Here is a 23,068-nt window from a genome sequence, read left to right as displayed (position 1 = left end):
AGAATGTACAGTATACATTACTACATTTGTACCATAGAATAGTAGTTTTTTTTTTTTAAGATTTATTTATTTATTTATTTGAGAGAGAGAATGAGATAGAGAGAACATGAGAGGGGGGAGGGTCAGAGGGAGAAGCAGACTCCCTGCTGAGCAGGGAGCCCGATGCAGGACTCGATCCCGGGACTCCAGGATCATGACCTGAGCTGAAGGCAGTCGCTTAACCAACTGAGCCACTCAGGCGCCCAGTGGTTCTTGATCCTAGTATGTGTCAGGCACACACACACAGTTGAGATTTGTTATCTCATCGGTTCAGTTCTCTGTGGCTGTACCAAGGTGGACATAGATACCCGGAACTAGGTATGTACTCATTACCCTCACCAGTCTTTCTTCCTCACGTCACCCTAAGAGGATCTGTATGAGCTTAACTTCCTGATATTCATACACCATGTTTTGTGTTGTTTTGTTTTTTAAGATTTTTTATTTATTTGACAGAGAGAGCATAAGCAGAGGGAGAGAGAGGGAGAAGCAGGCTCCCTGCTGAGCAAGGAGCCCGATGTGGGACTCGATCCCAGAACCCTGGGATCATGACCCGGGCCGAAGGCAGCCGCTTAACCGACTGAGCCACCCAGGCATCCCCCTTTACACCGTGTTTTTTATTGCATTGTTTGGAGATTAGGGGCCACGAGAAAGTAATGGAAAAAACTGGCTAACACAAAGTACCTTCTCACAGGTGAGAAGTAATTGTTATTTTGTGTGTAGGTACCTATATGTGCTAGCATCTGGGACCTCTCTCTGCTACCTGGTGTCACTCTGGTGGTCACCGTTAATTATCGGCTTCTCAGCTGTGTTCATACCGCTATTTTCTCCCGAGTTACGTAGGGCGGCTGGCATATGTAGGGACTCGGGAAATGGGATGACACACGAGGAATTTCCAGATCAAATAGGAAAAGTGTGAGGCCTGATCTTGTCAGCCAGCTGCCCAGTGAGGGTTCCCTTTTCCTGACATCCTTGCCCGCTTTACTTTCTTTAACTTGCCAACTTCCGTGGTGAAAAATGCTCTCCTTGTGTTTTGCCTGCTGCTTACCTTTTAACATTTCATTGTTCATTTTGATCTTTGATAAAAGTTTATTCATCTTTTTTCATACATCTTTACCTTTTCATAATTTCTCTAAGAAATTTATCTGGTGACGAATATTTTTGTCTTGTTTGACTCATTTTTGTCTCTTTTTCTTTTAAATGTAGATAAATTTATACTTTTTATGTATGTAGATCTGATCTTTTCCTCTGTGGTTTTTACTTCAATCTTAGAAGGTCCATTCAGCCCCGATGTAAATGAGTGTTTTAATCTCCCTACAGTGTTTCTGTGTGTTCATTTTCCGTAGCCACTTGTAATTTTACGTATCAGGTGTGCGTTGTATGGAGAAAGGGATCTGTCTTCTTTTTTCTCCCCAAATGGTTAGTTAGTTCCTTTAAAACCAGTTATTAACGTTACTAAAGCTCTTTTCTCAGACCTTGGAGAAATGGATCAGATTTGTTTGGGCCCTTTTCTTCGCTTTCTTGTCTGCTGCACGGACTCATCCAGATTTCCGTGCCAGTTCCATTCCAGTTTTAAATAATGTTCCTTTTTAGCATGTTCTAGTGTCTTGGAAAATCTTTCCCTCGCTCCCTCCTCCCCTCCCTTCCTCCATCAGTTATTTTACTTTTTCATTTTTTTCTTGTTTTCCCTGAGAAACACGAAACACTCTAAATATAAGATTATTGGGAGTTTTTCCTTCTGCTTGTGAGTTAGACCAGTGGCGTCGAAACCTCATAAATAGGCTCATGGTGGCTTGCCGTCTTCATCCGTGATTTCTTCATTCTTCTACCAAGGATCGATGTCAGCCTCCACGCTTGGGAGTATTTGAGCAGTAAGAAACTGCCGTGGGATTATTGAAAATCTAAGGAAATGAGAGACTAGGGACAATTTTGAACCATCTTTAGTTCATATACCTCTCAGTAGTAATGTCACCATGCTGATTCATGTAGGGCCTTGGAGTTTTTGTACCTTTGTAGGCCCAGGAGAGAGGAAGGCTTTTTCATAAAGCTTCTGGTTTTCGTGTTTGAGAGTCTTAGAACTTGTTAATTATGGACTGTTCATATTAACAATATTTTGTATTTTAACATTTGGTAGATGTATAACAATTCTTTCTAAGCACAGAAAACAAAGATTAGACATTTCTCTTATGCAAACACCAGCAGGCTTCACCAAGACTTTGAAATGTCCTGTCAGTAGTAAGACCCTAAAAATTTTCATTTGTACCTGTTAGTTGAGAAAATATTTAGTATTGAGATACTAATTTTTCAAACCCTTGTACCTTTCTACAAAATCTTCAGTTAACGCAGTGAATTGCAATTGATACTTAATTTCATTATTTAGTTCTGCATATTGCTTCAGGCAAAAGATGTGTGCAGTGGTGGGCTATAAAGTATTCTGTATGGATACGCTCTTCTTGCAGCTTCTGAACTCTGTTGGTAATTACATGGATGGTATAGACTGTTTTAGCTAGGGACATCATTTTAGAGGGGAAGTGGTTGCCTCATATAATTGATCCAGTAAAGAACATTATGTGCTTTAAATGTTTCTTACCACGATAGAATATTTTATTATTTCCATATTCTTTCTAAAGCTATCTAATTTGTTTTTACTGATGGAACAAGAAAAAGATTTGATTGTGTTTAACTTGAGCATCTTAATTTTTTTGTTACTGCTAAAGAATGCTTTTTAAAACTACTCTAATTATTGCTAGTGAATGTTTAAGAGTAAAAGTTGGTTACTTCCAGCAAGATGCTTTATAACCCTCACCCCAAAACAGCAGTATTTCCTTTTTTTTTTTTTTTTAACTTCCTGGGCTGTAATTACTACCGTTCAGACATCACTGTATTTGATCTCGCTCTGCTTTCTGTCAGCTCTCTGGAGTGTAGGTTTCCTGTGGGCAGGGCCTTGCCCATTTTGTTCCCACTTTTGCCCCCAGCCTGTGTTGGGGGAGGGATACCACATGCCTCCCTGCCGCTGCCCGCCTTCAGCTGAAGGCAGAATGGGCCACCCAGCCGGAGCAGAGTCCTGGCCTGTGGGCTCCCAGACGGGTTTCACGGGGCCCGTCTTTGTTTCCATCGCTTACCGGGGCCAGCCTCAGACTGTAAAGCGCCCTTCATTGTCACGAGACTTTTTCCATCTCTATTCGTACCCTTGCCTTTTCCGCTGTGTTTCTAGCCCTCAGGTTCCTTCCCTGCCTCTGGCTCCCACCGCAGACCTCTCCGATGTACCTGGTGTACCTTCTGGACTTCATTGAGTGCGCTCTTCCTCTGCAGCCCTGTCACGTGCTGGTGGTTTTTCAAGCAGGGCCTAGGGCTGCTTCACCTGGCGCCAGGCACTCCTCCTGTCTCTCCCTCTTCCTCCCTCCTACACCCGATCCAGTGGCTTTCAGCTGCCGATTCCTTGGTCTTAATGCCTTCACGCTGCTTCCAGCCCCTGTCATGTTCTAGCTGATGAAGTCTGATTTGGCAGTTTTTTCCTTTAGGATCGTGCTTTTGCTTGGCCTAACTAAAGTTCAGAAAGATTTTCTGCTATATTTCTCCTATGTTTCTTCTTCTAGAAGTTCTTTGTTTTTAGGGTTTGCCTTAGGTATATCCATTTTGAGTAAAGTTTTGTACCAGTACCTGGTGTTTGTGTAAGTACTTTTTTCACATGTGGATATCCAAATGCTTCTAGCACCATGTTTTGGAAGAGTGATGTTTCTCACATGGCATTGCCTTACACTTTTGTCAAAAATCAGTTGTCTTTTGGGGCGCCTGGGTGGCTCAGTTGGTTAAGCGTGGCTCAGTCGGTTAAGCGCCTGCTTTCGGCTCAGGTCATGATCCCAGAGTCCTGGGATCGAGTCCCGCATCTGGCTCCCTGCTCAGCCTGCTTCTACCTCTCCCTCTGCTGCTTCCCCTGCTTGTGCTCTCTCTCTTTCTCTCTCAAATAAATACATAAAATCTTTAAAAAAAAATCACTTGTCTTTTATCTGTGGGTTTATTTCTGGACTCTCTTCTCCATTTATCTGTTTGTCTCTCTTTATGCTAATACCATTCTTTTTTGATTACCGTTGCTGTATAATAATTCTTGAAATCAGGTACTGTTTTCCCTTCAACTTTGTTTCTCATTTTCAGAGTCTCGTCTAGGTCCTGTGTATTTCAATATGACTTTTAGAATCAGCTTGTCGATTTCTGTAGAAAATGCCTGCTGGCATTTTGACTGATATTGCATTGAATCTATAGATAAATTTGAGGGAGAATCAACATCTTATTCATACTACGTCTTCTGACCCATGAATGAGATAGATCTTTCCCTTTATTTAAGTTTTAAAATTTCTCTCAGCAATATTTCTTTTCAGAGTCTAGGTCTCTCTTAAAATCTAGTTTACTTATGTATGTAAATAAACGTATTAATTCCATTTCCCAGCTACCTACTTTGCTTCATAATCCATGTTAAATTCGGCTTCGACCTCCTCAGCCACTTAAAGTGTTTAGAGAGTTGGTGGGGGGTGCCGGTCCCACCCAAACAACAAAGACAAGCCACACGACCTGCTAATGTAGTGTGCAGTTGTCTGCCTGGGAACTACATGTGTCATCCCCTGGTGACCTTCTAGAGTGCCATTTATATGTCATCAGTTCCTTTTTTAAAAAGTTGCTTAATTATCTTCCACTCTTATTGCCTGTGTGTGTGTTGTTGGGAAAGAAGTAATGATATAATTTCATCCTTATTTGGTAATCTGTGTCTGGTTCAGTGTGGCTTATATAGCTACTTTGCCATTGGTCCGTTACGACATTTGGCTCATTTAACTGATTAAGAATAGATTGGTCATAAACTTCTCTTGTTTTGAAGTGGGGTAAGTTTGATGCATTTGCAAAAAACAAACTAAATGTCATAAAAGTATATTTCAGTTATGCTTGGAACCTGTCACAGGATCTGGGTTTAGTAGACACTGTGATGTTAGTCTGTTCATAGCAGGTAAGCACATTGTCAGAGGTGTGCGTGCATACTGGGTGCTCATGTGGGTCCCTGAAGGCTTTGGGAGGCTCTGTTTGCTGTGGAATTAAGGAGGGCTATGAAGGGAGGGCTTCCAGTCAAAAGAAACAGCAAGTATAGAGAACTTGGGCCCCAGAGAGTTGTAGCATACAGTGCTAAAAGCAAATGTAGACCCTTTTAAAGCCAGAAAATTAATTTGAGATTGGTTGTGAAGAACATGTGTATAATGATGTAAATCTGAATTATCTTCTAAGTAATTGTCAAATAATGGAGATTTTTTTTGGTGGAGATAAACATAATCCTTAGTTTTGCCACCCACTTCATCTGGAATTCATATTGAATTAGGGAGTTGATAGTAATGGAGACCATTTAGGGGAATATTCTCTTTATTCAGGTAAAAAATGAATAGCACTGACATTGGTGGGCAGGGTCTATGTTTAAGAAGCTTTGGAGTAAGGATAAGTAGTCCTTTGAGTTACTTCTTGATCTTTCAAAGAAGCCTGTGAAACTTAGTTCATGCAACAAGCCAGTCGAATGCTTTTCTTCTGTGAGAAACATGTAAGCTGCTGCACTTTGGAAGCATGGTGGCTGGGAACATTGATTGCTAGGAGGAGAGCTTAATGGAAGGATTTCATTGCAGTAGTTTAGAGAGGGGGAAGGATGGCTGTTAACCTTATTTGGTAACATTCACTGTTAACCATTTCACCAGAAAAGGCCCCAGCTTGTACTCCAGGTAAATTGAAAACAGTGTTTTTAAAAACAACTGTCCTTAGGTATAAGTGCTGGCCTATACATCATTACTGTATTTAGAACTTGCTTCTCTCAAGTGTAACTCTGAAATTATTAAATTTTATTTTATTTCATTAAGATTTTATTTATTTGTTTGACAGGGAGAGACACAGTGAGAGAGGGAACACAAGCAGGGGGAGTGGGAGAGGGAGAAGCAGGCTTCCCGCTGAGCAGGGAGCCCGATGCGGGGCTCGATCCCGGGACCCCGGGACCATGACCTGAGCCGAAGGCAGATGCTTAACGACTGGGCCACCCAGGCGCCCCTGAAATTATTAAATTTTAAATGCCCATTTCAAAAACACTTTGCGTTGTTGATGGTTCTATTGGGTTGTGAGAACAGGTGGCAGTTCTGTCTTTTCTTTGTGCTATGACATGTAAAATTTAGGGATTTTCTTTTTTTTCTTCTGTTATCAGTCCCCCAACTCTGATAATAGTATGTCACTAGGGTCAGCTGTCAGCTCAGTTCACAAAGGGTGGCCGGAAATCAAACCGTTCTTGTGGGCATGAGCTGTTCCCATTGGGCAGCGAGGGTCATGGTGCTGGGCTGTCACTGCAGGGGGTCAGGTGCCTGGGGAGCAAGTAATATTCCTCCATCTTTTCTGTCTAATGTCCTAACTGCTCTTGAAGAAAGAGAAGAGAAGTCAGTGAGTTCATGGGACCAAGGCTGTAAAGGAAGTACAAGGGAGTCCCCTGCACAGAGATTAATTAAAATTGTTAGAGAGCCAAGAGCCATTAAGCAATTTGACCAATTCTTCAAAATTCAGAAGTGTGTACTTTGAGGAGGTATGTGAGGCAGATTGCCATACTGGTTTGACATGATAGCCTTCTTCTGTTTTGTTCATATTGTCATATTCGTAACGTGAGAACTTTCTCCAGTGTATTTTACTTTCACTTGTCTTCCGTAAACATATAATTGTAAGTAAGTTCCATAGAAACGAATAAAAATCACTATATAATGCCCCCAAACTAAAGGCTATTAAATATAAATTGTGTTTGTTATGTGACCGAGTGAGTAATATCTCTCTTTCTCAGAAATGTAAGATCTTGATTAAGGAGTCAGAAAAGGATATATTTTTCTGTTTCAAAATGTGTATCAATTGTTTATACATTTATTTTATCTTATGATTACAGCTCTTTCTCTACCTCTCCTTTTTGAATGGGTCCATTATAAAGAATATAGAAAAGCAGAAGGGAAGGAAAAGTGGATTGGATAGTAGGAGAGAAAATAAAATTAAGTGATAAGACAGGCATTCTGTTGACTAATACTCAGCATGAGATCAGTGAGTAACTTTGCTGCCTGGTGCTTAGCTCTAGAAAACATAATCGTGGGAGCACAGACATGAAGCTTGAAGGGACCAAATGAAAAAATAATTAAAATAGACATTCTTTTGTAAGTATACTTTCTAGCTATTAATATACGTATACTTATCACTTATGAAGATATCTTAAGATTTGTTTCACATGTAATTTTAAAGAACATTGCTATTTTATAATATGAATAAAAAAATATCTCCCCCCCACTAGTTCTAGTCCTTATGTGTTTATTGTATATTTGAGGAACATGAAAAAATATAATAGTTACAAAACTTTTTTTTGATGTCCTCAAAACATCTTTAGGAACAGGTGTGACACTGATGAAACTCAGCTGCTTCAAGAAGTATTTAGGAAATAAGTTTGTAATAAGTTGAATGTGGTCTAAAAGTGGTATGGCTGGTAATGTTAGTTTTTGATAATGTGATATGAACTTACCTCTTGTTCTGTGAGCTTTCAGAATAAATTGAATGTAAAGACATAGGTCTTTTCCCATGTTAAAAGAGCCACTAAAAGGTAAAAACAGATCCACAAGGCTGTTGCCAGTTCTAAAAGGGAGATTGACGGAGGGAGGGAGGGAGGGTCCAGAGTCCCAGGGAGAGAGAGAACCTGAGTAAGTTTTGTTACTTATGTAGGATGGCATCTCGAGTTATGTATATAACATTTCATCTACTCTGTATGATCTTCACATTATATAGTGCTGTCTGTTAAATTTTATAGATGATTATGGTACTAGATATTATATAGATAATCTAAGAATTTACACACTGCATGATGTAGAAGAATCACTTCTCGATAAGGCTTTCAGCCTTATCGGTATCAGTTACCAGTACGGAACCATCTGTAAAGCTACCAGTGCACGGTGATTTTATGTATCATTTTCTTTACTTTTGTTCTGTCAGTTCCGTGTCCATCAGTGCCATTCACAATATTAATATGAGGATCTTATATCTTCATTTTATTCACTCATTAAATCATCTTTAGTGCTGCTTCTCGTCGTCATTGCTGGACCCAGACCTGAAATAATGGCAGATTTGGGAAGAACCTTCCGGCTGGAGCCATGTCCCACACCCCATGTCTTTTATTGGGGGGCAGTTAACTGTACTTTGGAGCTGACTAAGAGAAGTTAATTTTTAGTGACTGTGTCTGTGTGAAATAAATTTATTTTGAAAGTATAAGTACAGATAAATTCCTAGTGTTTCCCCCCCTCCCCAAAAGTTATTTCTGAAGTATTATTTGTCAATTGAAACTTTAACTCTGGTGTGCTGTTGTTTCCTTGAGTTGATTATACTTCTTTTTTTTTTTAAGGTAAAGTGCAAGTTAAGAGTTCAGACATACAAGTTGGAGACCTCATCATAGTGGAAAAGGTTGATGCATTTTTAATATATTTTAGACCTGTCTATGCCAGTGATTAACGTTTAGCCTGATTGCAGTAACTTTGAATCTGAAGAGAAATGGTCTGAGACACTGATTCTAACTCGTGACTCCTTGTGTAAGATACGATGGACATAAAGGAAACCCAGACTCTCCGGAGCCGGCTTCAGTGCACTCAGTGTGTGCGGGTGAAAGTGTATTTTGTCTAAAAGAAGACATGTGTGAACTGCTTAATATTGCATTGTTAGGATTATTTCATTGGACCAAAGAATTACATTAGTTAGAACCTATTTAGAATATGTTTCATTTTCTAAAACCTCCTTTTATAGACAGTTATATTACACATGGGAATCGGATATTATTCTTGGGATTGAGAAACTTCAAGAAGGAAAGGTCAGTGGAAGTAAGAGAATCTTAGAAAGAAAAGGCTTATTAGGCCATTGTAGGAAAAGGCCATTAAGAAACCCCTCAGTGTCAGACTGGGAAGTTTTGAGGTGCCCTGCTGGGTGACTGGGTGGGCCACCTGCTGTGGATGCAGTACTTCTGCGTGTCCTGACTTCTCTGAGGAACGGTGCATGAATGCACAGCCTCTGGTTTTTCTTTTTCTTTCTTTCTTTTTTTTTCTTTCTGTTTTTAAGGCTCTAGAACAGCTTTTAAAAAACATTCTTGTTGGAGAAGTTGTATTAGGGCCTCTTCCAAGAATAGTTGGAGCCCATGCTGCCATCTGGTGCCATGTACCCAGCCTGAGCCACATCGTGGAGATGTTTGGTACAAGAAGGTCTTTTTCCTCAAGACTAAAGTGGGCTTTATCTTGCTACAGTAATCTGTATACAGAGAATGTTTTTGGGTATGTTTGATTTTACAAAATGGGACTAAATTGAACAAACTGATTTTGTAGCTCATTTCTATAACATTCAGTTGTCTGGACACTGTACGTTACTAGCTTTTGATCCATGCTTAGATTTTCAGGTGGTGTCTGTGTTCTGCTGTTATTATAAAGTGCTGTGTGAGCACCCTTCTACGTCTATCTCTGCCTGTTTCTGTAGGATAAATGCTGACATGAGAGATGATTGAGCCATATGTGAGTCAAACACCAGTGTTTATTACCTCACAGTTTCTGTGGTCAGGAATTGGGGTATAGATTGTTGTGGGTCCTTCTCAGGGCTGTAGTCAGCCAAGTGGCCGTCACCTCCAGCTCACTCAAGCCTTGTTGGCAGGTTCAGCGCCTCAGTTCCATGAGATTTTGGCTGGAGGCCTCCCTCATTCCTGTCCACAGTGGGGGGGTGGGGGGGCGCCCTCCACAGGGCAGCTCACAGTGGCCTGCCTGGAGAAGGTGGGAGTGCCAGCAGTGTGGACTCGGGGCTGGGACCTGCTGTCAGCACTGACTTCCATCACCTCTTGTTTCCCTTGTAAGAGACGGTATAGTGTTGATGGTGGGGTTTGAAGAGCAGATAGTCTCTCGTTGTGGATCAGGGAATGCTGTTTGGCCTTCTCATTTCCTTTGCTCTCCTGTTTATGCGCATTCTCCTTCCCTTTGCAGCCTAGGTTGGTGGAGTGGTGCACCCTTTGGTGCTCCCAGTTTTACTGAGTCACACGTGAGCCCATCTTGGCCACATTGTAAGAGCTCATCTCTTCAGTCCTATAGATGGATGTGAAAGATAGACATCTAGATCTGTGTCTGGGCCTTCCCCTTGAGCTTCTCTCTGGCCTCCCAGGTGTGCTGTCCACCTGTGAGAGATGGATGAGTGACGGGGGCCTTTGTAGACGTCCAGGGAAACGTTTTACTTGAATGTGGTGGTAGCTGTATGTCTGTCTTTCTGTTTGTCATTTCAGTGCTCCCTGGGCAGCACGGTGTGGGTAGTCCTCCCGCACTAGATCCATATTGTATACGAGCATGTGTACGGTCCCTACCTGACCCTGATGTTTACAGATTTGGTAGCAGCAGGACTTCTAAAATATTTTCACTAACCTTTAGGAAATGTTGTTGTACACTAAAAAATAGGGGTGGCCTCTGTACCTGACTTAGTTTTTTTATATTTCCAGTTTTACACTCATATTGAAAAATTTGAGATATAATTTCTAGTAATTACTATGGAATGATAAATTTTTAGTGGATTTATATTTGTTAAACCAATTTTGTGATTTTTGTAGTGATAAAAGTTACTGGTTGACTTAACCATCATAAAGAAATAGTAACAATATGGTTGCAAATGGCTTTGTCCTTTTATTTTTTATTTAAGGATCCTAGCAGTACTTATCACTAACCAGAAAAGTAATTTCTCTGTTATTTGACCATACTGCTACTCAGGAATTAATGCTTGGATATTTCCATGGTGGATTTTATGTTTGAGGGTAGCCCTTCTAATTCTGTATCTGAATGTGAAATTAAACTTAGTGTATTGATAGTCATTGTGTGGGTGTTTGAAGTGTGTTCACCAAACCTGGACCAGTGTTGCGGGTATAGGGAGTGTTGTACAGCTCACAGGAGAGCAGCAGCCTGGACAATGGGAGAGAGTAGAATGTGGGCTTTCATGTTAGATGAGTCCGGGTATAAACTCCTCATTTTCCAGCCTCAAACTCTCCGTAGGAGAAGCAGCTCATTGACATGCACTTAGAAAGTGGTAGGCTAGAACTCTGCAGAGTCAAGGTTAGATCATGCTTGCAGGGCGAAGAAGGAAAACCCGAAGATTGTTTCCTGGCTTAAGAAGGAACCCTCCTAAGAAGTACCTAAAATTGTAGACGAATCTGTCGACTTAAATATTACTACTTGAGGAATGTGTCAAGGAGGGTAACTGTTTGGACCAGGAGACTTAGAAGTTGAAGGTTGTCCAGGTCCTAACATCGGCTCTGAAGTCCAGGTGTTTGAGAAGGATCCAGAGGGACACAAGCAGAGCAGGACTGAAGGTGACACTTGAGGGGTCCTCCTTCGTTACTCAGCCTAAACATCTTTTTTAACAGCTAAATTTGAAAGACAGTTTCTTTATCCTGTTTTTTTGAGGGAATGCAATTTAATAAATATTTTAAACAATTTAATAAGTATTAGCATGTATATTTTAGTACCCAGAACAAACACTACAAAAAATATGCATAGAGATACAGTCTGAGATACTAAGATGAACTCCTGAAAAGGGTTCAGGTAACACACAAGAAAGCAGGAAATTTGAAACCGAAGAATGAATACCAGAGGAAACCAATAGAAAACAAATAATAAAATGCAGACTTACACTCTAATGTGTCAGTAATTACTTTTATTATGAACAGTCTGAATATACCAATCCTGAGATAGAGTGGATAAAGAAGTGAGACCCAGCCGTGTGCCATTCACGAGGAATTTAAATCCAATGACACAGGTAGGATGAAAGAAAGTAACAGGATGGGAAAGATAAACCACAAAAAATTGATCAGAAGTAGGAGGGCCTATATTAATATCCAGTGAAATAGAGCTCAGAGTAAAGAAAATGACTGGAGATAAAGAAGGACATCACATAATGATATCAGGGTTACCCATCAGGAAGACAAAATAATCCTAAATTTGCACTCACCACATAACGGAATCACAAAAGTCATGAATCAAAAACTGTTGGAGCTGAACAAAAGAAATAGACAAATCCACAGTTATGAGTGAGAACTTCAGCGCCACTCTCTGAGCATTGGATAGAAGTGCTGGGCAGGAAATCAGCAGTGACATAGAAGATCCTCACTGAATCCGCCAGCCAGATCTAACTGACGTATACAGATCACTCTACCAAACAGGAGGAGAGCACATACTTATTTCAGGTGTCCATAGAACATGTACCAAGATAAAGCATTTCCATGAAACCTCAAAAAATTGGAAAAGAATTTGAAATCATACAGCGGTTGTTTCATCACAGTAGAATCAAAGTAGAAACTAGAAACAGCGCAACAGGAGAGCTCTAAAATATGTGAAAAGTAAACAGTGCGCTCTAGTTATGAGATAAGTATCTAGGAAACAAAATATATATTACTGCATGAAAATGAAAATACAACAAAGTACACGGAATGCATGTACAGCAGTGCTGAGAGGGAATTTCATAGCAGTCAGTGCCGACTTAAGATCTCAAATTAATAATCCAAGTTCCTCGCTCAGGAAACTAGAAGAAGAAGAGCAGAATTAAACCAATGCATGCAGAAGAAAGGAAATATCAGAGCAGATCAGTGAAACAGAATAGGAAGACAAGATAGTAAATCAGTGAAAGCAAAAGTATTCACCAATCTCAGGGATGACAGAGGGGACATTACTGCTGGTCCCGAGCCATTGAAAGGGTCATTGCGGAATACACCATCGACAGCTGTACCCTAGCTTAGATGAGATGGACCAATTCTTCCCAAACCACAGACTATCCAAACTCGGTCAGAATTAAACAGATCGTATGAATGGTTCTACAAACAGTAAGGAAGTGGAGTTAGCAATTTAAAATCTCCAGGAAGGAAATATCTAGGGCCAGATGTTTTCGATGAAGAATTCCTTGAGACTTTTGAAGAAGACTAGTGTCATTTTTACACAGTAGTTTCCAGAATATAGTTGAGGATGGAACACTGCCCAGGCTCGTGTTAGGAGTCCAGTTACTATCCTATCAGCACAAGAGAAAGACAGCACAACAAGAGAAAACAAATATCCCTTGTGAATAGAGACACAAAAAAAATTCTTTAAGAAAATAATTGCCTGTTGATATCCGCAATATATATAGAAAATTCGACATCATGATGATGTGGAGGTTATTCCAGGTACTTAAGGCCCATTCCGACATTCTAAAATCACCCAGTGTAATCCACTCTATGAACAGGTTAAAAGAAAATTATATGATCATATCAACATGTGACTACATCCAACACCCATTCATGATAAAAACTATCCACAGTTTGGATTAGATGGTAATTACCTTAATTATATTTAAAGGGCATCTGTAAAAACATAGAGCCAACATCATACTTAACAGTGAAATTCTGAATGCCTCTCCTTTCAGACTGGGAGTAAGTCAAGGATGTTTGTTCTTAACCACTGTTATTTAACTAACATTTCTAGCTACATAGAATAAGGCAAGTAAAGGAAATTAAAGGAATTCAGATTGGAAAGGAAGAAATAAAAATGTCCCCATTTGCAGACGACATGATTGTGTATATAGACAATCCCAAGGAACTGATGAAAAACCTGGAACTAATGATAATAGGTTCAGCGAAGTGGCAAATTATAAGATCACCACTCAAATACCAATCCCATTTCCAACATGTGGAAACTGAAATTAAAAATGAAGTACTCTTATAGGCAGTACTATGAAAACAAAATCTTAGGTATGCTGAAAATAACTGTGTTCATGAAAGTAATCAAAGACACTATAAAATTCCAGTTTTCCTAAAATTGAATATAGGTTTAATACAGTTCCCATTAAAATCTCAGCGAGGTTTTTTTTTTTTTTTTTGTTGAGAGATTTTACTTATTTATTTGACAGAGAGAGACAGCGAGAGAGGGAACACAAGCAGGGGGAGTGGGAGAGGAAGAAGCAGGCTCCCCGTGGAGCAGGGAGCCTGACGCGGGGCTCGATCCCAGGACCCCGAGAGCATGACCTGAGCCGAAGGCAGATGCTTAACAACTGAGCCACCCAGGTGCCCCGAAGTTTTGTTTTTTGTTTTTACTTTTTTAGACACAATAAGCTTATTCTAAAACTAATTTGTCAAGGCTAAAATGGCAAAAACGGCCTTCATAAGGAGAATAGAGTGAGAAGGGTCACTTCCTGATGTTAAGGCATACTACCTAGCTTTATTTACCAACACAGTGTGTAAGAAGAAATAAAGATCAGTGGAATGGTGTGGAGAACCCAGAAATAGACACACCCAAAGGCTCAAGTGATTTTTTTAAGAAAACAATTCCATTATGATAACATTAAAAAGAATAAAATACTTATAAATAAAATAATTGTTAAGAATAAGCAACAAAAGTGCAAAACTTGTACTTTGAAAACTACAAAGCAGTGTCAAAATATACTAAAGGAGCCCTAAGTAAATGGAAAGACATCCTAGATATCATGGATTAGAAGTATTAATATTGTTAAAATGGCAGTACTCCCCAAATTGATCTACGTATTCTGTGCTATCCCTCTCAACATCCCAGCTGACTTTTTTGCAGAAATTGACAAGCTGATTTTAAAATTATATGGAAACACAAGGGACCCAGAATAGTGAAAAACAGTTTTGAAAAAGGTGAATAAAATTTTAGTATTCACACTTTTCCATTTCAAAACTTTATTCAACGTTAGAATAATCTAGACAGCATAGAACTCGCAAAAATTCAGAATTGAAAGTTTAGAAACAAAGCCTTAAATATGTGGTTAATTGCTTTTCAACATGGGTGCCTAGAAAACTCCATGGGGTAGAGGGGTATATTTAGGTCAGTGCTCTTTTTTTTTTTTTGGACCCAGTACTGTTGGTGAGATTCTCCCATTTTGTTGTGGGTAGCCGTAATTCATTCATTTTGTTGTTCCGTAGTATGTCTTTTATCCATTCTACTGTTGCTGGATATTTGGGTAGCTTATTAGTCTTGCCTATTAGAAATGATAATTCCATGTCATACTTGACTCAGTTGGCACACATTGCTAGTGTTTATATACCTAAAGAGCGGAATTGTTGGGTTTTGGATTGTGCCAGGTTCCACTTCAGTAGATACTGCAAATGATTTTGCAAGGTAATGTATCCAATTATACTGTAATGAGCATGTGTAAGAGTTCCTGTGGCTTCACATGTTTGCTGACACTTGGCATTGTCAGCCTTTTTAACTTAGCATTTCCAATATTTATGTAGTAGTTGTGGTTTTGACATGCATTTTCTTGAAAAATAAGTTGGACACCTTTTCATAGGATTTGGGGAATCTTTCTTATTTGGGAAGAGCCTGTTAAAATCCCTTGCCATTTTTCTTCTAACTTATCCCTTCTTTTCTTAACTGTTTATGGGCCATTGTGTATTCTGGCTGGGAGTTTCTTATTAGTTATATATTGCAATTATTTTTTCCTCCCTGGTGTGCTTTGTTGAAGAGATGTTCCTAATTTTGATTAAGTCCACTTTATTAATCTTTTCATTTGGAGTTAGTTGGGGATTTTTGTTTTGTTTTTTAAATTTTTGTTTGTGGAGAAGGAGGAATGTTGTTAGGGTTGGTGGGGAAGAAATTTCTCTCTGCCAAAAAGTTGTGAAAATATCTGTAATATCTTTTAGGGCTTTATAGTTTTGACTTTGACATTTAGAAGCAGAAATCATTTGGAATATATTCTTATGTTTTGATTGATACAGAGCTTTAGTATTTATTAGCTCCTGTCATCTCCTATAGATACCTAATAAATTAGTTTCTCAGTACTGTTTATTGAGAAGACCACAGTGTCCTCGTTGGTCTGCAGGGGCGCCTTTCTCATTAATCTAGTGTCCATTCTTATGGGGGCCTCCCTTCTGGAGTCTCTGTGTTCCCATGGGTATAATTATCTATCTTAGAGGAATACCATCTTGTCTTCATTGCTCTACTTTAATATTTTAGTTTTGTTATATTGTAGAATCCACCTTCCACGTTTCTCACATTTGTCTTGTTCATTCTTGGCCTTGGCATTTCCCTCTAAATATTAGGAATACCTTGTCAATTCCTCTCAAAAAACATGTTACGATTTTGATTGGGTTTGTGTTAAATACATATTACCAGTTGATGGGCACATGACATCTTTAGATTCTGATTTTGGAGGATGATATATTCTGTGTGTTTAGGTTTTATTTAACTTCTTTCAATAATGTTTGATAGTTTTCGTTTAGAGAACTTGCCTTTTGTTAGTTATAGTCTCACCGTAGTTTTTCTTATTGCTGAAATGGGTGTATTTAAAAAATACTTTCTTGCTTGTCATTACTTCTATTTATATACTTGTTTTCTAGGTCATTAATTTCTGTGTTTATATTTGCTTACATCCTTGTACTTTCTTTGGGGTTCATTGGCTCCCCCTGCCCCTGCTTTCAAGTGGACATTTAGCTTGTATTTTTAGCTTCCTTTATATATTGTATGCATTGAATTGTGAATATTTTCCTCTTAACATTTTCTTTTGGCTCTGGCAGAATGGTTTCACACACGTTGCTGCGTTGAGTTTTTATTATCATTCAGTTAAAAATATTTTCTAATTTCCATTGTGATTTCTTTTTTGACCTAAGAGTTCTTTAGATCTTAATAATTGACCTTTCTTTATTCATGTTAGAAAAAGGTAGCTTTATCCCAGAACATATCGTTTTCACCTTTAACGACTTATATTTGTTTTTATTGCTTGCTTACTGACAGGTAATCCATTTCTTTTTCATGTGTGGGTAAATCTTTACTTAGGTCTCAAAAAATATAAGTACTTCATGAAATTGTGTTCTTATTATATATTTTTCCTTTAGTTTGGTACAGCTTTTCCAATTGACAAAATTATTAGTAATGATTAAATAAATGCACGAATAGCAAATACTTGTCTAAGTTTATATGCTGTAAGTACCTTTGAGTTTTTGTCCTTTTCTGCTTTATAAAAGAATATCTCTCAAATTTATAGGGTTGGCTTTTTTGTCTGCTCAGTTGTACATTTATTCATTTATTCAGCATTCAGTAAGTGTTTTATTTATGATGTGTTTTGTTTTGTGTTAGGCTTTGGAAGAATCCTATTCTCACTCTCCAGGGTTAGTCTACTAGGGAGGACATAATTTATTATAGGGCAAAAACTGCTATATTGTATGTATGAGTTCAGTTAACAAAGAGGCCACAGAAAAGGCAATATTTAACATTTTTCAGAAATGGAGACGTTTTCAAGTCATTATAAATGCTGTTTTCATGGTTTGTTAACGGGAAAAAATCGTTAAAAAGTCCAACTAAAAAATGAATTTAAATATAAATTATACAAATTGTTAAAACAAATTATTAATGTTAATTGCTTCAGTATAAATTTTAATTATAACTTTTTTTTTAGTTGTTTTTACTAGCTATTTCTACTTTGTAATAGAATGGTATTACTTTATAAACTTGCATATAGATAATTAGTGTTTTATATTACTCTCTGCAGAATCAAAGAATTCCATCGGACATGGTATTTCTTAGGACTTCAGAAAAAGCAGGTATTTATATTTGTATTTAAATTGCTGATCATCTAGTATTTTAGCAGTTTAATTTTCATTTTGAAAGGTAAAAGTTAAATTTATTCTTATAAAAACTTTTCTTCGAATGATACATTGAATTCATTAATTCTAAATCACATTTAACTGTTGATATTTAAAATGAAAATCTTTAGTGTATATGTTTGTTTTAAAAAATATAATCCTATCACAACCTTTATATCAAATGAGTGCTTTTGTTCAAAGCTATATCGATAGCGAAGTAATTAAATGATGTTGCTTGAAATTTGATTGCTATTCTGTATTTGCAGTTTTATTCAGCAAACGTTTTTTTACCACCTACTATGTGCCAGGCACTACTTGTCTCTTGGGATACAAAGGGGGCTAAGATGGGTGGGGGAACAGAAGAGGAAGCAGACAGTTTGTGTAGGTGAGTTGAAGTGGGCTTCGCAGGATACATGATATTTATATGACCTGAGCTCTCACCAGTGAGGAGAAGTGGAAAAGGGGAAATGAGACGGAAGCCTCATGCGGTCAAGGAGAAGAACTGTGTGTTGGAAGTCAGGAAACCCAAAATCTAGTCTGCTTTGGCCAATTTTTAATTACATGACCTAGACACATGGTCACCCATTTTCTTAATGTCTAAAATGATGAGAGGTTTATCAGGTAATACCCAAGTTCCTTCTGCCTTGCATTTCTGACTGTTAAATAAATAGTATTTTTTTTTCTTTAAATTTTTTTATTGTTCTGTTAATCACCATACATTACATCATTAGTTTTTGATGTAGTGTTCCATGATTCATTGTTTGTGCATAACACCCAGTGCTCCACGCAGAATGTGCCCTCCTTAATACCCATCACCAGGCTGACCCATCCCCCCACCGCCCTCCCCTCTAGAACCCTCAGTTTGTTTTTCAGAGTCCATCGTCTCTCATGGTTCGTCTCCCCCTCCAGTTCGCCCCCTTCATTCTTTCCCTCCTGCTATCTCCTTCTTTTTTTTTTTTTCTTAACATATATTGCATTATTTGTTTCAGAAGTACAGATCTGTGATTCAACAGTCTTGCACAATTCACAGCGCTCACCATAGCACATACCCTACCCAGTGTCCATCACCCAGCCACCCCATCCCTCCCACCCCAACCCCCCTCCAGCAACCCTCAGTTTGTTTCCTGAGATTAAGAACTCCTCATATCAGTGAGGTCATATGATACATGCCTTTCTCTGATTGACTTATTTCGCTCAGCATAACACCCTCCAGTTCCATCCATGTCATTGCAAATGGCAAGATCTCATTCCTTTTGATGGCTGCATAATATTCCATTGTATATATGAACCACATCTTCTTTATCCATTCATCTGTCGATGGACATCTTGGCTCTTTCCACAGTTTGGCTATTGTGGACATTGCTGCTATAAACATTGGGGTGCACATACCCCTTCGGATACCTACATTTGTATCTTTGTGATAAATACCCAGTAGTGCAATTGCTGGATCGTATGGTAGCTCTATTTTCAACTGTTTGAGGAACCTCCATACTGTTTTCCAGAGTGGCTGCACCAGCTTGCATTCCCACCGACAGTGTAGGAGGGTTCCCCTTTCTCCGCATCCCCGCGAACATCTGTCGTTCCATGACTTGTTAATTTTAGCCATTCTGATGGGTGTGAGGTGGTATCTCATGGAGGTTTTGATTTGGATTTCCCTGATGCCGAGTGATGTTGAGCACTTTTTCATGTGTCTGTTGGCCATTTGGATGTCTTCTTTGGAAAAATGTCTGTTCATGTCTTCTGCCCGTTTCTTGATTGGATTATTTGTTCTTTGGGTATTGAGTTTGATCTGTTCTTTATAGATTTTGGATACTAGCCCTTTATCTGATGTTTCATTTGCAGATATCTTCTCCCATTCTTTCGGTTGTCTTTTGGTTTTATGGACTGTTTCTTTTGCTGTGCGAAAGCTTTTTATCTTGGTGAAATCCCAATAGTTCATTTTTGCCCTTGCTTCCCTTGCCTTTGGCGATGTTTCTAGGAAGAAGTTGCTGTGGCTGAGGTCAAAGAGGTTGCTGCCTGTGTTCTCCTTTAGGATTTTGATAGACTCCTGTCTCCCATTTAGGTCTTTCAACCATTTGGAGTCTATTTTTGTGTGTGGTGTAAAGAAATGGTCCAGTTTCATTCTTCTGCATGGGGCTGTCCAATTTTCCCAACACCATTTGTTGAAGAGACTGTCTTTTTTCCATTGGACATTCTTTCCTGCTTTGTCAAAGATAAGTTGACCATAGAGTTGAGGGTCCATTTCTGGGCTCTCGATTCTGTTCCATTGATCTATGTGTCTGTTTTTGTGCCAGTACCATACTGTCTTGATGATGACAGCTTTGTAATAGAGCTGGAAGTCCGGAATTGTGATGCTGCCAGCTTTGCTTTTCTTTTTCAACATTCCTCTGGCTATTCGGGGTCTTTTCTGGTTCCATACAAATTTTAGGATTATTTGTTCCATTTCTTTGAAAAAAGTGGATGGTATTTTGATGGGGATTGCATTGAATGTGTAGATTGCTCTAGGTAGCATTGACATCTTCACAATATTTGTTTTTCCAATCCATGAGCATGGAACGTTTTTCCATTTCTTTGTGTCTTTCTCAATTTCTTTCATGAGTATTTTATAGTTTTCTGAATACAGATCCTTTGCCTCTTTGGTTAGATTTATTCCTAGGCATCTTATGGTTTTGGGTGCAATGTAAATGGGATCGACTCCTTAATTTCTCTCTCTTCTGTCTTGTTGTTGGTGTATAGGAATGCCACTGATTTCTGTGCATTGATTTTACTGAATTCCTGTATGAGTTCTAGCAGTTTTGGGGTGGAGTCTTTTGGGTTTTCTACATAAAGTATCTTATCATCTTCAAACAGTGAGAGTTTGACTTCTTCTTTGCCAGTTTGGATGCCTTTGATTTCTTTTTGTTGTCTGATTGCTGTGGCTAGCACTTCTAATACTGTGTTGAATAGCAGTGGTGATAGTGGACATCCCTGCCGAATGGACAGTATTTTTATAGGAAGCTCAGCATATTATTTATTTTTTTGGAAGCTCAGCGTATGTATTATTGGTAGTGTGGTGAAAACTCTAGAAAGGACAAAGTTAAATTTTAGAGTTGTTAATTAATTAATTTTTTAAAAATATTTTTAAATATTCTCTACACCCAATATGGGGCTCAAACTTATGACCCTGAAATCAAGAGTCGCATGGTCTTCCAGCTGAGTCAGCCAGGCGCTAGAGTTGTTAATTTAGTTTTTTTCTCCATATGTAAACAGCATTTTTTTAAAGGGGTATTCTGAGGGGGGGAAAATGTTTTTTCAACTGTAGTTATGGTTATTTGCATTGTAAGACAAGGCTGCCATTAACAGAAGAGTTCAGCTACACCTAATAATCAGGTACACTTGATACATTTACTTTATTGTGTGTTACTCAACGGGAGGTTTTGTTCTTCCTGTGGAGCAGACTAGAGAGCTCCTCTCTTCCAGTCCATTCCCTTTCTTCTCAGAAATACAGCTGGACTCCCTTTCCTGTCCAGTGAGATGGGGCTTTGCTCTGAGGGCTGGCCAGAGGAGGCTAGCTGGCCGCTTCCAGGCCTGGTCTTCACCTCTTCTGTAGCTCCATGTAGCCATGTGTCTCGAGTAAATGCACCTGGGGTTGTTGCAAGGCTTGGATTATTCTCCAGAGTTCTGAAAAAGTTGCTTTGGATGATTTTTACTGATGTTTTCATTATAGTTCTGGAGAAATGGATTTTCAGAGATTTTCACATTGCCATCCCTGTTTACATCACCTGTTGTTTATGATGTTTGTCTTTGTTTCTAAATGTATTCAATATAATGAATAGAAAAATCTTTGCATTTGAGAAATGCTTTCATATTAATGGCCCTTCTAATGATTGTGGTAGAAATATATATGAGATTAAGAACATTATCCTAAATATGGAAATGTTTTTTTAGATAATTAACTTAAAGGAAATACAGGTTTCGTTAGGGGATAAAAGATGAAGGAAATCCAGCACTTTAAAACTGGAAGATGATGAGAACTGTCCATTTTCTAGAGGAGGAGTCTGAGGGCTGAGCAATATGAATGCCTTGTTGAAGATTGTGTGACTAACAGCAGTTTTAGTTCTTCAGCCTCTGAATGACTTATAGCCAGCAAAACATAGATAGAATATTAGAGCGTTAGGCAAATGAGATACTCTATATTATGTTAGCTTTGGATAAATAACATATCTAAACTGATGGCTTTTTTTTTTAAGAGATTTTATTTATTTATTTGATGGAGAGAGAGAGAGAGCAAGCATAAGCAGGGGGAGTGGCGGGCAGAGGGAGAGGGAGAAGCAGGCTCCCCACTGTGCAGGGGGAGCCTGATGTGGAGCTCGATCCCGGGACCCCGGGATCACGACCTGAGCTGAAGGCAGACGCTTAACTAACTGAGCCACCCAGGTGCCCTAAACTGATGACGTTTTAAAAACATTTTCTTTCCTTCTAGTTTTCCCTTGGGTTTCATGTTACAGGGACATGTTGTAGTATAATGATACTTAATATTTTGTAGGTCCTGGATCTCTTTGAGAATCTTTTTTTAAAAATTTTTTTGAAATATTTTTATTTATTTGACAGAGCACAAGCAGTTGGGAGCATCTTAGGGAGAGGGAGAAGCAGGCTTCCCCGCCAAGCAGGGAGCCTGACTCAGGGCTCGATCCCAGGATGGTGGGATCATGACCTGAGCCGAAGGCAGACGCTTAACTGACTGAGCCGCCCAGGCGCCCCCTAAGCTTACAGTTCTCGGTTTCATTATTTTTTTCTATTAAATTTAAATTGTTAAAATTCACTGATTGTAGATATACAGGTATTAAAATGTCAGATTGCTATTTCATGCTGTTTTTCTTCTGAAATGGACCAAATAGCTTCACAGCTGGATAAAATGTGTGTCATGATACTGCTTTAAGTCAGTAATTCTTAGCTTTGGAAATTCTGTTTCTGTGACTTTAAGTGATTAAGTTTTTTAATTGTCTCATTTTCAAAAGTACACATACTCAGAATTTTTTGTGTATCAATACTCTTGATATTATTACTTTTCAGTTTCAGTTCAGAAGAATCTGATAGTGCATTGTCTACTAAAATAAAAATCTTCAAACCCTAGCCAGTATAAAAGTCTTAAATCTGTGTGGTGTGTCGGAGCTTGGACAGTTGCAGCTCAGGGAGTCTCTTTGTGGTGTCATATTGACTGTGTATTAACACAGGGCTTTCTGTGGGGCCGGCATCTAATTGTTTAGAATGCAGATGAAGCTGTTGATGGATCTGGGGACTGATGGCTTAAATTCCAATTAATCAGTTGCTTCATCAGTTTCTTAATTCAGATCAAATATCTCCTGAATGCACACAGTTCTTTTAGTGGTATTAAGAGAAATTAATGCT

The 23,068-nt window shown here is 38.8% G+C and overlaps 1 protein-coding gene across 5 annotated transcripts in view; it reads left to right on the top strand.

Annotated features, from left to right (window-relative positions):
* The window catches only part of ATP9B (ATPase phospholipid transporting 9B), a 247,254-nt gene that overhangs the window by 48,973 nt on the left and 175,213 nt on the right, over positions 1-23,068 (top strand). For all 5 annotated transcript variants that reach the window (XM_088019563.1, XM_088019561.1, XM_088019562.1 and 2 more), the window contains 2 exons: positions 8,456-8,514; positions 17,587-17,638. In XM_088019563.1, the coding sequence (XP_087875689.1) occupies positions 8,456-8,514; positions 17,587-17,638 (111 nt within the window). The remainder of the gene's footprint in view (positions 1-8,455; positions 8,515-17,586; positions 17,639-23,068) is intronic.

Source organism: Eumetopias jubatus, unplaced genomic scaffold, assembly GCF_037043125.1.
Source record: "Eumetopias jubatus isolate StellerSeaLion01/CBP00866 unplaced genomic scaffold, mEumJub1_p1.0 scaffold_16, whole genome shotgun sequence".
Lineage (NCBI taxonomy): Eukaryota > Metazoa > Chordata > Mammalia > Carnivora > Otariidae > Eumetopias > Eumetopias jubatus.
The sequence above is the reverse complement of the archived record's forward strand: the minus strand, read 5'-3'. Positions and strand labels throughout refer to the sequence as shown.